The sequence below is a fragment of the Rhinatrema bivittatum genome, chromosome 15 (assembly GCF_901001135.1).
Source record: "Rhinatrema bivittatum chromosome 15, aRhiBiv1.1, whole genome shotgun sequence".
NCBI classification, from domain to species: Eukaryota; Metazoa; Chordata; class Amphibia; order Gymnophiona; family Rhinatrematidae; genus Rhinatrema; species Rhinatrema bivittatum.
In genome coordinates, this window is record NC_042629.1 from 8,241,454 (window position 1) to 8,256,401 (window position 14,948).

At 46.0% G+C, this 14,948-nt stretch overlaps 1 protein-coding gene across 2 annotated transcripts in view; it reads right to left on the reverse strand.

Moving 5' to 3' along the window:
- NCAM2 (neural cell adhesion molecule 2) overlaps window positions 1-14,948 on the reverse strand; it is a 373,071-nt gene that overhangs the window by 22,867 nt on the left and 335,256 nt on the right. For both annotated transcript variants that reach the window (XM_029578509.1, XM_029578508.1), the window contains one exon: window positions 11,024-11,228. In XM_029578509.1, coding sequence (XP_029434369.1) covers window positions 11,024-11,228 — 205 coding nt within the window. The remainder of the gene's footprint in view (window positions 1-11,023; window positions 11,229-14,948) is intronic.

Genomic DNA, 14,948 nt, shown 5'->3' on the forward strand with positions numbered 1-14,948 from the left:
GAATTGGGGTCCCAAAGAAACAAATGAACAAACCGAAACACATTTTTTTCTTCTGCACATCCCTATCTTCTACCCACACCGAGGCCCCTGATGGCGGCACCATCTCCTTGCCCAGTCATTTTGCTGCTCACTCCTCCTCGTTATGATGGTGACCCCCAGTGATGTCAGGGGTTTCCTAATCAGTGCAATATGAACTTTTGCCTTCAGGCTGCACTGTTTCCCGACAGTGCTACCAAGACGACATTTATCCTGTCCTTACTCGAATATAAGGCTCTAGCCTGGGCATCCCTCTTATGAGAGCACTCAGATCCTATTCTCTATGACCTTCCCGGTTCCTGGACCTGTTTCAAACAGTGTTTGAGAATCCTGGACGTCTGGCAGCTTCTGGCACCGAATTTCTGCATATTCGCCAGGGAGGACGTTCTGTGATGGATTATGCCATTGAATTCAGAACTCTGGCTACCGAACTCCATTGCAAGGAGAACTGCCTTAGATCCATTTTTCTGGACGGGCTATTCTCAAAGATCAAGGAAGAGTTGGCGGCCCGGGAGCTTCCCACTTCTCTTGATGCTCTTATTGAGATGGCAGGCAGGATAGACCTCCGTCTGCAGGAGAGGGCTCATGAGCTAAAAGGCCTGAGGAGGTGTGTGGCTGCTTTCAGCCATTCTCAACATCCTTCACCCACTTCGCAGCCTCTCCCATCTTTAGAAGGACCAACAGAGGAGCCTATCCATATGGGCCGAGGGCCCTTATCTCCTGAGAAGCGCCAGAGGTGTTGACGGGCTGGCCTCTGCCTTTACTGCAGAGCCTCTGGGCATCTCATTGCTCATTGCCCTGTCCGTCCTGTAAATTCCTGGCCTATGTCTCACCAGGGGACTGTCCCTAGGCCTGACCGTGCCAGCTACCCCGTTAACACTCCCATTGACACTCTCCGTGGGAGGACATGATTTTCCAACTCTAGCCTTAGTAGATTCCGGAGCGGGAGGAAATTATTTGATGCAGGACATTGTGGAGCAGCTACTTCCCACCCGCCCATGTCCAGTCCCGCTGACCCTTTCCTTCATCCATGGGAATCCTCTTCCAGGCAGGATCATGCACCTCACTGTTCTGTTGAAATGCCGCATAGTTCCACACAACATGGAATATCTCTCCTTCTACGTCATTCAGAAGGCCATCCATCCAGTGGTGCTCGGCATACCCTGGCTACAGCTGCACAAGACCCAGTTTGATTGTACCTCACCACAGTTGACCCAATGGGGTTCCACTTGCCAAAAGACCTGCTTGGAAAGGGTCGTGGATCCATCTTGTTGTTCCAGTACGCTGGTCCTAGATGGGTTGCCTCCACAATATGGCCAATTTGCAGATGTTTTCTCAAAAAAGGCTGCTGAGACACTGGCTATAGCTGCACAAGACCCAGTTCGATTGGACCTCACTACAGTTGGCCCAATGGGGTTCCACTTGCCAAAAGACCTACTTGGAAAGGGTCGCGGATCCATCTTGTTGTTCCAGTACGCTGGTCCTAGATGGGTTGCCTCCACAATATGGCCAATTTGCAGATGTGTTCTCAAAAAAGGCTGCTGATACATTGCCCCCACACCGAGGGTATGACTGCGCCATCAAACTGGTACCTGGCACCACACCTCCTCGAGGACAGGTTTACCCCCTGTCCCTACAACAGATCCGTGCCATGTCCCTACAACAGATCCGTGCCAGATCCGGGAGAATCTGCAAAAGGGCTTCATCTGACAATCCACCTCTCCAGCAGGGGTCGGCTTCTTCTTGTCAGCAAGAAGGATGGGACCCTTCAGCCATGTATTGATTACCACGGCCTGAATGCCATCACCGTGAAAGATTGTTACCCGCTTCCTCCCCTTGCCAAACTGTTCGACCACCTTCAGGGGGAGAGGGTCTTCTCTAAGCTGGATCTCCGGGGGGGGGCCTAAAATCTGGTTCATATACAGGAAGGCGACTACTGGAAGATGGCATTCAACACCCAGGATGGCCATTATGAGTACTTGATCATGCCGTTCAGTCTTAGCAATGCTCCCGCTGTCTTCCAAAACCTCATGAATGAGGTGTTCTGTGACCTCCTCTTTGATTGTGTGGTCGTGTATCTCAATGACATCTTGGTATATTCCAGGGACCTGTATGCACATGGCCAGGATGTAGCCAAAGTCCTACAACGCCTAAGGGAGAATCGCCTGTATGCGAAGTTGGAAAACCGCGTATTTGAAAAAGAATCCCTTCCACTTCTAGGCTATATAGTAGGGATGTGAATCGTTTTTTGACGATTTAAAACAATCGTCAGATATATTTTAAATCGTCAAAAATCGTTAAGAGTTGTGATACAATAGAAATTCCCCCGATTTATCGTGAAAAATCATAAAACGGGGGAGGGGGAGGGCGGAGAAAACCGGCACACCAAAAAAACTCCTAAACCTACCCCGACCCTATATAACGAATCCCTTACCTTCCCCCACCCTCCCGAACCCCCCCAAAATTTTTTACGAGTACCTGGTGGTCCAGTGGGGGCGCGGGGACCGATCTCCCGCTCTCGGTCCATCGGCACCATTTTGGCTGCCTCTCAAAAATGGAGCCAATGGCCCGATAAAAAAAAAAACACCCGACCCTTTAAAAATGACCCCTTAGCTTCCCCCACCCTCCCGATCCCCCCAAAACATACCTGGTGGTCTAGTGGTAGTCCCGGGAGTGATCTCCTGTTCTCAGGCCGTCGGTTGCCACTCCTAAAGATGGCGCTGATAGCCCTTTGCCCTTACCATATGACAGGGTATCCATGCCATTGGCCGGCCCCTGTCACATGAAAGGAGCACTGGCTGGCCGGCGCCATCTTTATTTATTTATTTATTTATTTAAAATTTGTATATACCGACATTCATCCAGGATATCATATCGGTTCACATTGTAACGCAAAAACAAACGCACGGCATGGCGCTTTACATTGAACAGTAAAAAACATGATAACAAGGCATTAACGAGAGGGGGGAACAATAATATGGGAAGTTTTGCAATAAAATTATATACAAGAATTGCAATTATATACATATGTACAAAAGAAAGAAAACTATGAGGTTAATTTTAATCAGGCTAGGAGATAAGATGGGGAAGAGAAGGGAGGAGAGCAAGGAAAGAGGGGGGCAGAGAGAAAGAAAAGAAGGTGGGGGAGAAAAGGGAGGGGAGAGTGGGGCGGAAGAAAGGGAAACAGGGGAGGAGTGTGGAGAGTGGGAACAGTGGTGAGGTATAGTGAAAAATTAAGTGTATGCTTTTGCAGATGGCCGCTGCCTTCATAAAGATGGCTGCCGCCGTATTTAAATATGGCCGCCTCCGTATTTAAAGATGGCTGCCGCCATCTTTAAAGATGGCGCCGGCCATCCAGTGCTCCTACCATGTGACAGGAGCCGGCCAATGGCACGGATACCCTGTCATATGGTAAGGGCAAAGGGCCATCAGCGTCATCTTTATGAGTGGCAGCCGACGGCCTGAGAACGGGAGATCGCTCCCGGGACCACCACTAGACCACCAGGTATGTTTTGGGGGGCATGGGAGGGTGGGGGAAGCTAAGGGATCATTTTTAAAGGGTCGGGTGGGTTTTTTTTTTATCGGGCCATTGGCGCCATTTTTGAGTGGCAGCCAAAATAGCGCCGATGGCCTGAGAGCGGGAGATCGGTCCCCGCTGGACCACCAGGTAATTGTAAAAAGTTTTGAGGGGGTTCGGGAGGGTGGGGGAAGGTAAGGGGTTAATCACCCATGATCAGATTTTTTTCCCCCCTCTAGCCGAACCCAATCGTTAAGATGATCAGACACACGATTCACATCTCTTCTATATAGTCTCCAACCACGGGTTCTAGGTGGACCCAGCAAAACTCAGTTGCATTGAGGATTGGCCACAACCCACTGGCTTACGGGCTTTTCAAAGATTCCTTGGTTTTGTGAATTACTACTGCAGTTTTATCTGGAATTATTCCAAGTTGGCCACACCACTCATGGCCCTAACACGCAAGAGGGGGAAACATCAAGAACTGGCCCGCCGAAGCAGTCGAAGCCTTTCGAGCCCTCAAAGATGCCTTTTTATAGAAGCCTTGCCTCCAGCACCCGGATTCATGGCTTCTGTTTATGGTAGAAGTGGATGCCTCTTCCAAAGGAGTAGGGGTGGTGCTCAGCCAACATGATCCATCGGGAACCCTGCATCCCTGTTCCTCCTTCTCTAGGAAATGTTCCCCAGCTGAGCGGAACTACGCCATAGGCGACAAAGAATTCTTGTCCATTAAACTCGTATTTGAAGAGTGGGGTTAGTGGCTTGAGGGGGTGCAACATCGTATTACAGTTTACACGGACCATAAAAACTTCGAAATCTCTAGCAGGCACAGTGCCTCAACGTGCAACAAACCCATTGGGCCCTTTTCTTCATGCGATTTGATTTTGACCTGCAGCCAAGAATCTCTGAGCTTGTTGCACTTTCCCGCTCATTCACAATATATCATCAATCCTGCCTGAGTCATCCTTACTGCCACCCAGACTGTGCCACTGGGAAAGACAGTTGCTCCCAGAAGACTCTATAACAAGGTCTTGAGCTGGGCTCATGATTCCCACATTGCCAGCCATCCTGGATGGGCCTGGATGCTGGCCCTACTCCAACAGTTCTACTGGTGGCCAGAGATGCACAAGGGCATCCAGGCATATGTGGACTCATGCCTCGTCTGCACCCAGCAGAAGCCTCCAGTATGAAAATCGTGGTGCCTGTTGTACCTGTTACCAGCCCCTGAAGAACCCTGGATGCACGTATCCATGGATTTCATTGTGGATCTACCCACCTTGGAGGGCAACATAGTCATTTGGGTGGTGGTTGACCACTTTTCTAAAATGTCGCATTTCATGGCACTACCTGGTTTTCGTTTGGTGCTGCTGCGGTCTTCCCAGTTGGCATGGTTATTTGATCAATACATTTTCTATCTACATGAGCTGCGCCAACATATCATCTCAGATCGGGGCCCTTAGGTAAGGTACTGGCAGGCAGAACCTCTGCAAAAAATTCCATATTTCTTTGGATTTCACGACCGCTTATCACCCCAAGTGAACGGCCAAGCAGAGTGCACTAATTGTGCCCTGAAACAATTCCTAAGAACCTACATCAATGCTCATCCAGACGATTGGGCTAACTCACATAACTCATAACTCGCTTCCCTGTACCACTACTAGAGCTTCACAGTTCCAAATCATCTATGGTAAGCAGTCACCTCTACCCTTACCGCTCCCCTTGTCCGTCCCTTCGCCTGCCACTCAGATGACAGCTGAGAAGTTGAAAGCACTGTGGATCCACACTCAATGGATGATTCAGGAGGCTGTCCTGATGGCTAAGAAATTTGCTGATCGCCATCAAAGACCAGCATCTCAATTCCAGTGGGAAGAAAAGGTGTGCCTCAGCACTCGTCACATTCGCCTGAGGGTTCCATCCATGCATCTGGCCCCATGCTAAATCAGCCCCTTCCCCATACTCCAGCAACTGGGGCCTGTAACTTACCAGCTCTGCCTACCGACATATCTGAAGATACACAATTGTTTCCATGTCTTACTCCTAAAACCTCTTGTACTCTCCTGGCCCTCCCGGAGATCCCCAGAGCCACCCCAACTTGCCGCCGAAGATGAGACCATGTACCAAGCTCCTGAGATTCTTTATGTTAGGAGACGGGGTCGCAGATGGGAGTACGTGCTATCCTGGGAAGGATTCGGCCAGAGGAGAATTCCTGGGAGCCATCTTCCAACATTTTAGACAAAGGCCTAATCAGACAGTTCCATATGGATTAACCCAGGAAACCTAGACCCTCAGGAGGGGGGCTTAAAGGAGAGGGTACTGTTATGTCTGCTGGTCACAGAGGGCTGCGACCGGCTTCCTGCACTTACCCCCGCCACAGCACGACTCAGGCAGGCCCTGGGACTCTGGTAATGGCAGGGAGCCACTGCCGATACAACTCCTCCTTGTTGGCTCCCCACTGGAATGATGCAGCTGGTTCCTCTGGCTCCCCACCTTGCCAGCACACTTTCGAGCACAGCCTCAGGCCCCTTGCTCCTCCCGGGCATCCTAGACGGACACTCTACCAGAGTACTATCAAGCTAAGGTGAGAGAACATTGAAGTAATCTCATCTTAGTTTGACTTTCCTCACTCCAAATCATGTCAAATCTTCACTGAGGTCTACTTTGCTCTTCATACCTCTCACTCTGCATGTAAAACTGGTCCCAAAACCCTAGACCACCAAAACCTCACCATGAGTTACTAGCTGGCCCTCCAGGGAAACTACCTATGCTAAGATAGTGTGGTAATTCTGTGACCAATCATAACAGTTTATAAGACAATAAATCACAAGTATAAATAACTATTAATACATTAACAGTTAAAATAGTTCTAATACAAAATTCATAAAATCAATTCAAAAAACCATTAGCATAAAAATATTGATCCTACAAAAGCCTTGTTTTCAGGTTTTTTTTAAAAGCCAGATTTCAACCTTAAATCTGGGAGTAGAGAATTCCACAATGAAATCCGGCAATAAAAAAGCTTTCTCTCTCTAACCTCACTCAGATGGGCAGTTCTCACTGAAGGGATCACTAGAAGGCCTTTATTATCGGATTTAAGATTTCTTTGGGTATACAGATGCAAAGCTGCATTAAGCCATTCAGATTTATCATTGTTAATGATTTTGTGCAATAAATAATAGGGATGTGAATCGTTTTTTGACGATTTAAAATATCGTCCAATATATTTTAAATCGTAAAATATCGTTAGAGGCGCGATACAATAGGAATTCCCCGGATTTATCGTCAAAAATCGTAAATCGGGGGAGGGTGGGAAAACCGGCACACTAAAAGAACCCTAAAACCCACCCCGATCCTTTAAAATAAATCCCCCACCCTCCCGAACCCCCCCAAAATGTTTTAAATTACCTGGGGTCCAGTGGGGGGGTACCGGTGTGATCTTCCACTCTCGGGCCACGGCTGCATTAATTTTGGTTCCTGTCCCCCGACATCATATGACAGGGCAAAGGTAGCGCCGGCGCCATTTTGGTTCCTGTCCCCCGACGTCACGAGCGCAGGAGATCGCTCCTGGACCCCCGCTGGACCCCCAGGGACTTTTGGCCAGCTTGGGGGGGCCTCCTGACCCCCACAAGACTTGCCAAAAGTCCAGCGGGGGTCCGGGAGCGGCCTCCTGCACTCGTTGCCGTATTGCAAAATGGCGCCGGCCGTATTGCCGTATTGCAAAATGGCGCCGGCCGTATGGCGCCATTTTGGTCGGCGCCATTTTGCAATACGGCAATACGGCCATGCGGCAGGCGCCATTTTGCAATACGGCAACGAGTGCAGGAGGTCGCTCCCGGACCCCCGCTGGACTTTTGGCAAGTCTTGTGGGGGTCAGGAGGCCCTCCAAGCTGGCCAAAAGTCCCTGGGGGTCCAGCGGGGGTCCGGGAGCGATCTCCTGCGCTCATGACGTCGGGGGACAGGAACCATAATGGCGCCGGCGCCACCTTTGCCCTGTCATATGACAGGGCAAAGGTAGCGCCGGCGCCATTTCTATTAACGCAGCCGTGGCCCGAGAGTGGAAGATCACACCAGGACCCCCCCACTGGACCCCAGGTAATTTAAAACATTTTGGGGGGGTTCAGGAGGGTGGGGGATTTATTTTAAAGGGTCGGGGTGGGTTTTAGGGTTGTTTTAGTGTGCCAGTTTTCCCGCCCTCCCCCGATTTACGATTTAAACGATTTAAAAAAAAAAAAAAACAAAACCACGACGATCAGATTCCCTCCCCCCCCAGCCAAAATCGATCGTTAAGACAATCGATCACACGATTCACATCTCTAATAAATAAAGAACTTTGAAGTCATTAAAACATTAAATAGCCCGTGCTATTACAAATAACTACTATTTGCCATTTTTGTAAATGAAGTGGCATCAGTGAATGCGTTTCTTGCTCAGTACATCATTTTACAGTGCCATTTGGTGCATCGTTTGGTACACTTTGGGGCTGATGCAATAAAAGTGCACCCAAAGTGGCACAGAGTGTTCAGCGTCCACTTTCCTAACATGCACCTGGGCACCTCTCCTGGGAGTGCAATGCAATATTTAAATTAGGGGTCATGCTGCCAAAGAGGCTCCAGGGTTGATTGTGTGCCCCTAGTGCCTCCTTGGCAGCGGGAGCCCAGGAGAGGTCAGCTGTCAGCGGGTTGAGAAAACGGACGCTGAATTTATTGGTGTCCATTTTCCTAACCGGCACACAACCGGCGGGTTCAGAAAATGGACGCTCATTAACCCTTACCCTAACCTGGCCGCCAGCGCTCTTTTTTTTTTTTTTTTATCTTTTAAACTTTTCATTCCTCCATCTTAATATTGCCATGATATGAAGACGGAGGATGTACAGAAAAGCAGTATTTTCTAGGGATGTGCATTCGTTTGCAACAAAATAGGAAATAGAGACAATATTTCCTATTCCATTGCATTTCTGGGTGCGCGACGAAATGATAAGAAAACCCACAAATTTTATGTGGTTTTCTTATCGTATTTCGGGGGGGGGGGAAGGACACATTTAAAAAAAAACCCAAATCCACCTCAAACCTTCAAATTTAATTAATTGCAACCCCCCACCCTCCTGACCCCCCAAGGCTTGCCTGCCCCCCCCCCCCCCCCCCGCCAAGGCTTACCAAAAGCCCCTGGTGGTCCAGCGGGGTCCCGGGAGCGATCTCCCCCTCTCAGGCCGTCGGCTGTCATTAATCAAAATGTCGCCGAAGGCCCTTTGCCCTTTCCGTGTGACAGGGGCTATCGGTACCATTGGCCAGCCCCTGTCACATGGTAGGAGCAATCCGTCCATTGCTCCTGCCATGTCACAGAGGCCTGCTCTGGAAGCACATTTGTTTTGCATGTGGGGTGAATAACTAATAGCCTCCATCAACATGCATTTGCATGTGATAAGCGCTATTAGTTTTGCGGTGTGTTGGACGTGCATTGTGGATGCACTAATCCCCTCATAGCATAAGGGGCTGTAGACGCACCTCCAAAATGCACGTCTGACTGTGGGTTAAACAGTACACTCAGCTGAGTGAACTGTATTGCATTGGCCCCACATTTCTTTAACATTTCTTATTTACTGCCTTCTGGTCTGAGAACCAATCAAAGCAGTGTATAAATAATCTAAAATTTCAAAACACAAAGTTACAGACAATAAAATACAAGTAAAATAATAGAAATCCCCAGCTAGATGGTTCCACTTTGCACATCAGGCAGTGCCGGTTAAAATGTGCTACACTGTACCTAATTTATTTTATACAATCATTAAACACATTTTCTAAATAAGGCCAATTACCCTTTGTCTCTCATGTCCAATATTCTGTACAATCCCATCTGCTCTCCAGGAAAAAAGCCTCAGGAAAAAGCCACATTTTTTGCTTTTTACAAAAATGTAAGTAATTTACTTCTTGCAGATCTGCAGTGGTAACTTGTTCCACAATATATATATATATATATATATTTTTTTTTTTTTGGCATTAGACTGTGTATTTTGATTATGGTTTTACAACTGAGGAGTTTATTGTTTTGCAGCCTGCACCTGTTTTGGAGCTGATCTGGGTGCTGGAAATGCTGTTGCCTAGATCTAGCATTTTTTCCCCCTTTTTTTGCTTTATTTAATGTGTGCCCTATGCTCTATCTATTTTAATCAGTTTGGGTTTCTGTAATCTGCGTAGAGTGAACGCTTAATTGCAAAATCTAAATGTCGTCCAAATAAAGAAAGAACATTTTTATTGTGCAGAGCTTCAGGAAAAAGATTCAATGACACTGTTTTCAGAAAATTGAATCCTTACTCATCAAATAACCAAGATCTTGAACTCCATCAATACTGTTCTTTGATCCCTGAGCTGGCATCATTCAGTTGCTGCAATATCCTTGCCTTAAAGGTGAATTTTAAAAGCTCAACATGCGCCAGAATGAGGAGTTGCGCCGATATGTCAGGCCCATGCACACCGAGCAAATTTTAAAAGCCAGCTGGATATGTGCATACAAAATTTCAAAAAATGGGGAGTGGGTGGGATCTGGGTAGGGCAATGGCATTCCTGGATCTTAATTTGAAATTAATGGGTAAATATGCACACAGGTGTGTGCCCGGGTCCCCTGTCACTTAACTTTAATTCTGCTATGGATGACACGTAAGTAATAAAACAAAAACTTCTAGGCAGATCAGCGAGATTGTAAAGGTCAGAGATAGGGAGGCTATTAAACTAGGGGGGTTGGAAGTCCTATCCCTTACCTCGGCAAACTGGAAACCAGGAAAACTGGTAATGGCATCGGCATGTGTGCCCTCTAAACTCCCCCCACTTATGCGGTAGAAGCGGCATTTGTCCACTTAAAATTGTGTGCACATGTGTGCACGGTCAGGCTATTTTATTACATGCACATACATACGCGCGTACGTTATAAAATGGCTGCATCCCTGGGTGCGGGCTGACAAACGTGCGCAACTGTGCGCCCGCGCGCTGCTATGAACGTTACCTTCCCTGTTTCTAGGCTTCTAGCCCAATCAGGACTCACCACTGCTGGACTATGACATTTCATTTGCAGCTAATCAAAGCTATTTTTCATCCTATCCGTATCCCCTCCCAACTTCCTTTAGGTCAGTCACTGCAGTGAAGGACGCTGGCAAAATCTGGGACCCTAAATCCATTCACTAGGTGTCACTGCTTGGCTTCTCTTCCTCCCCCTAACCCCAGGAATCATGGCAGATTGAACTGTTTATCTTACAAGTGAAACAAGCAGAGAAAAAAATATAACCATTTAATACCTCCAGCATTTATGTACTCAGTCAGCAAAAATATCTGACCAAAAAAATCCTGTTTGTCAAAGAAGCAGAAGTAACTAATAGTGGGAAATTACATACTGTAGCAGATCTATTATTGCAAGGCTGAAAGAAAACGCACTGCATAAGTGTGCAAAAGCCGGAAAGTTATTTTCCAGGGACTCTGCTATACTCACAAGTATGCTGCCTTTCCTTCTTCCAGTTCTTTACTTTTCCCACTGGATCCACTCTTTTTCCTGCAGATTCGTCTTGTTATGCACATTAACAATCCGCATTGTTTAAGGAAGAAGCAGCTGACATCGGTCACCACCAGGATTAGCAGAAGAGCAGTTACTCCCAGGCCGATGACTGCCCCAAGCCCTAGGCCACTGAAAAGGGTATCTTCAAAAGAAATACAGATTCTAGTTTGCAAATCAAACCTCCATTTTAGAGCAGCATTGCTTATTGAAATAAAGAAAAGCTTGGAACCAAACATTAAATGAAATTGAAGCTGCAAGACCGTGGCTGGTCCTCAGTGGAATTATTTTGTTGTGTTTCCAAAATAACTGAATAATGCATAGAATTAAATCAAACATTAACGCAGTCCTTACAGCCAAGCTTGCTTCAGTTTAATAACTGATGCTGTGCTTTTTTTTTATTACATTAGTCCTATACGCAGGGTTGCAAATATGGTTTTAAAAACTCCAGACAAGTATCACTCTGAAAAACTAATCCTGAAAATGAAGCCAGAGGCTATAACCCAAAGCTAAAAAACTGCAAGATATTTGCATTGACTACCAGTCACAAAATAAATTAAACATAGTGAAAGTAATAAAATTGAAATAAATATTTAACATTGAAGTAAAAAAAAAACAAACCCCTAGTGGATTAGTCTCAGTTGTGATAATTGCTTCATAAGGATATGTCAGCTGCAGGATATAGTTCATCTAGTGTAAGCAGCAGACGAGAACCAGAAACAAAGTGCCCATCCTTTACATTTCTCAAAGACTGGGAAACCTATTCCATGCAAGACATTTAATGCAGGAGTCAGCGTGAGAGGGGTATTAAATGTGTTTCTGTGACAGCTTTCTCTCGTGCTAGGGAAGGAAGACACTTCTTTGCTGATGCTGAGACAGTAATGAATCACGCGACACATTAATTACTATAAGAAGCTTGTCGGATGCATTAAACCATTACCAAGCTTTTGTTTGTGAAACGGGTTTAACTGCAGAAATGCAGACTATTCTGTTTCAACGTTTTTCCTTCTCTGACACTTACAAGCTCTAGGGATGTGAATCGTTTTAGGACGATTAAAATTATCGTCCGATAATTTTAATATCGTCTTAAACCGTTATGGAACACAATACAATAGAGATTCTAACGATTTATCGTTATAAATCGTTAGAATCGTGAGCCGGCACACTAAAACCCCCTAAAACCCACCCCCGACCCTTTAAATTAAATCCCCCACCCTCCCGAACCCCCCCCCAAATGACTTAAATAACCTGCGGGTCCAGCGGCGGTCCGGAACGGCAGCGGTCCGGAACGGGCTCCTGCTACTGAATCTTGTTGTCTTCAGCCGGCGCCATTTTCCAAAATGGCGCCGAAAAATGGCGGCGGCCATAGACGAACACGATTGGACGGCAGGAGGTCCTTCCGGACCCCCGCTGGACTTTTGGCAAGTCTTGTGGGGGTCAGGAGGCCCCCCCCAAGCTGGCCAAAAGTTCCTGGAGGTCCAGCGGGGGTCAGGGAGCGATTTCCCGCCGCGAATCGTTTTCGTACGGAAAATGGCGCCGGCAGGAGATCGACTGCAGGAGGTCGTTCAGCGAGGGTTCCGGCGCCTCGCTGAATGACCTCCTGCAGTCGATCTCCTGCCGGCGCCATTTTCCGTACGAAAACAATTCGCGGCGGGAAATCGCTCCCTGACCCCCGCTGGACCTCCAGGAACTTTTGGCCAGCTTGGGGGGGGCCTCCTGACCCCCACAAGACTTGCCAAAAGTCCAGCGGGGGTCCGGAAGGACCTCCTGCCATCCAATCGTGTTCGTCTATGGCCGCCGCCATTTTTCGGCGCCATTTTGGAAAATGGCGCCGGCTGAAGACAACAAGATTCAGTAGCAGGAGCCCGTTCCGGACCGCTGCCGTTCCGGACCGCCGCTGGACCCGCAGGTTATTTAAGTCATTTGGGGGGGGGGGTTCGGGAGGGTGGGGGATTTAATTTAAAGGGTTGGGGGTGGGTTTTAGGGGGTTTTAATGTGCCGGTTTTGCGATTTTACGTTTTTTCGATTTTTTACGATTTTTCACGATTTTTCACGATATTTTACCCCCCCAAACGGCAACAATACGATTCCCTCCCCCTCCCAGCCGAAATCGATCGTTAAGACGATCGAGGACACGATTCACATCTCTAACAAGCTCTCTTTAGGCCACAAGTGTCCATTTCCAGTCTATTGGATGGTGGTTGTAGGCTGCTGCAAATTGGTGAACTGGGCTCATTTGTATGTTTTAATGAGCTTAAAGGAAATAATCACCAGGGTTAAAGAAGCCAGAGACATGCATGATGCTCTCTATCATTGCTGGCATTGCTGGCTACTGATCAATCTTAATCCAAAAGATAATGCAATTTTATCAAACAAAGCAATCAAAAAGAAGCAATATTCATTATCTAGATACATGCTTGAATTTCACTCAAATGATAAGCATCCATTCCGGAGGGATAAAAGGGTAACTTTTGATTTTGGGGGACAAGGGGAAGGAGGAATAGAGACTTTGCTTAGGAGCTCTGCATCAAGGAGGAGGCCTCTTAGTATGGGAGAACTTGAGCCGGAGCATACTTGCTAAATATGAACACCGGCTCTGAGGCAGATATTAACAGGACAAAAAGGGTAAGTATGGTGGCAATTTCAAATAAACCTAAATACATACATTCAAAGACATTTTTATTCATTTAAACAACTTATGTGATGGTTTTGGTTTATACCAACATTCACATTTATACTGAACAATCAAATATAAAAACAATTTTTATATCTCCAGTATTTATGTAGCAAAATATGAAAGATACCATACAAATGTAAGACATACAAATAGAGATAAGATAGATAAGATATTCTACCATGTATCACACATGACCAAACACACACCCACATCCACACAAAAATATTAAAATCAAAAATAAAATCTAAGGAAATGCAACTTTACAACAGGCACTAAACTCTCTCAGGCATAAACCCTTCCTGGAAAAATGACCAAAAAATATATATATTGAAAATACTACTTACCAACTGCAAATCAAATATAGCAAAACATTATGTTTAAACCAAAATTAATCAGCAAAGATCCCTTCCATGCACTCCTGCATCAGCACTGCCAATCGGCACCAGGATTCACTGGTAACCTCAAGGATCCAAACATATCTAGAAAGCATATATTTTCTGGAATTATTACCTAAAAAGGTTTTTTGTTTTCAATTGTTTTTTCCTTGTATTTTAGTTCCCCGGAAGCAGCCGAGAGTTTATGAGGCGAAACTTGGGCCCCAGTTGGGAATTTGTTCTTAATGAAGATCTCCACTTTAGGATGACAATTTGGGGTTTATCCCCTATACAAAGATCTATGGTTTTCATTAAAGATCTGGTCACCTTCTCAAGAAACACTGAAGCATTAGCAAGTTGGATTGAAGTTTTTAGTCATTTTTCCAGGAAGGGTTTATGCCTTTGAGAGAGTTTAGTGCCTATTGTAAAGTTGCATTTCCTTAGATTTTATTTTTGAATTTAATATTTTTGTGTGGATGTGGGGGTGTGTTTGGTCATGTGTGATACATGGTTGAATATCTTATCTATCTTATCTCTGTTTGTATGTCTTACATTTGTATGGTATCTTTCATATTTTGCTACATAAATACTGGAGATATAAAAATTGTTTTTATATTTGATTGTTCAGTATAAATTTGAATGTTGGTATAAACCATCACATAAGTTGTTTAAATGAATACAAATGTCTTTGAATGTATGTATTTAGGTTTATTTGAAATTGCTATATACTTACCCTTTTTGTGCTAATAAGATATTGTTTCTAGGGGAGCAATTTATTTTTAGCCAATATAACTTTCTTACTGCAGATATTAAC